Source organism: Camellia sinensis, chromosome 3, assembly GCF_055761805.1.
Source record: "Camellia sinensis isolate YWXY chromosome 3, ASM5576180v1, whole genome shotgun sequence".
NCBI classification, from domain to species: domain Eukaryota; kingdom Viridiplantae; phylum Streptophyta; class Magnoliopsida; order Ericales; family Theaceae; genus Camellia; species Camellia sinensis.
In genome coordinates, this window is record NC_138963.1 from 33,428,782 (window position 1) to 33,429,970 (window position 1,189).

Consider the following 1,189-nt stretch of genomic DNA (forward strand, 5'->3'; position numbering starts at 1 on the left):
TCAGCCAAGGTGATCCCAAGATGGTCCTAGGCATAAGAGGCTCAAAGGTGACTTAGGCTTAGGATGACCTCGACTACACACACCAAGCAACAAACAAAGCAAAGCAAACAACACTTAAGCAAAACAAGACAAGATTCGAAATGCAAGTTTAATAAGACGAAAACATATAATTGCATGTGAGCATGACCAAGATGGAGTGAGGGTTGTTACAAGGTGTTTCTGAATTAGTGTCGAAGATATATAGTTATGGCATGAATCCAAGGCAAGGAAAAGAAAGCTGAGGAGGCAGCTGTGAGGGTAGTTGTTTCTGAGCCTAGTAGTAGTGATGCAAACAGAGAGAGAAGAAGAACATATTACCAAGAATGAACTAAGATGGAGGAGGAGTCGGCAACATATACAAGAGAGGGTAAGGAGGCGGCGAAGGAGAAGACTAGCAGTGTTGCTGATACTACAGCCAAGAAAGCTAGAGAGTGTAAGGATTTGGCACTGGGAAAGGCGATTAAAGATTATGCAGCAGAGAAAGTGAGAGAAGCGAATGACTCGGCATTGGAGAAAGCTGGAGAGTACAAAGATTATGCAGCAGCCAAGAAGGCGAAGGAGATGAAGGCAGTGACAATGGAGAAGGCAAGAGAGGGGAAAGACAGTGTTGTTGGGAAGATTTCAGAGTTGAAGGAGTTGGCGGTTGACGCGGTGAAAAGGGCCATGGACTTGTTGAGTGTGAAGAGCAAGGAAGAGGCGATGGTTAGTCGTCTCTGATTGATTTCTGTGAGCGTTTGAGGTGCGTGTAAGTTGACCCGAGTAAAAAAAAAATAACAATGCTGTAGAAGTTTATATGGTTCTTGGTTTTGTTCATTTATGTTTATGATGTTCTAAGCTCTTTTTTGTGTGGCTTTAACTTTAATCCAATGAAGTTTAACTAAAAATTTCAAGAATCTTCAACATAAATCAAGTACGATGGTATGGAGAAAAATTAAAATTGAAATGTTTAAATCAAACTTTTAAACATTTCAATTTTAAGTCACCGAAGCAACACTTCACTCAATGTTAATTGATTTTAAATTTTAATAATTTTAAATAATAGTATGCGAATATATAATTGGAACTTTGTGTTATGTTTTGTGGTTTTGGGTTTAAGCTTTGGCATGCTCTTTAACTATTTTCTTTTATATAAAATGAGAGGGTAATTTAT

The 1,189-nt window shown here is 38.5% G+C and overlaps 1 protein-coding gene across 1 annotated transcript; it reads left to right on the forward strand.

Annotated features, from left to right (window-relative positions):
* On the forward strand, positions 1 to 765 carry LOC114289954 (uncharacterized). The gene has a single exon (XM_082919485.1). It carries the CDS (start codon positions 373 to 375, stop codon positions 754 to 756), a length of 384 nt encoding a protein of 127 aa, XP_082775611.1. The 5' UTR covers positions 1 to 372; the 3' UTR covers positions 757 to 765.
* The last annotated feature ends 424 nt before the right edge of the window (positions 766 to 1,189 follow it).

Bases quoted from the DNA above. Each gene is read 5' to 3' on its own strand.
- LOC114289954 (XM_082919485.1), top strand. From the start codon at position 373: ATGGAGGAGGAGTCGGCAACATATACAAGAGAGGGTAAGGAGGCGGCG.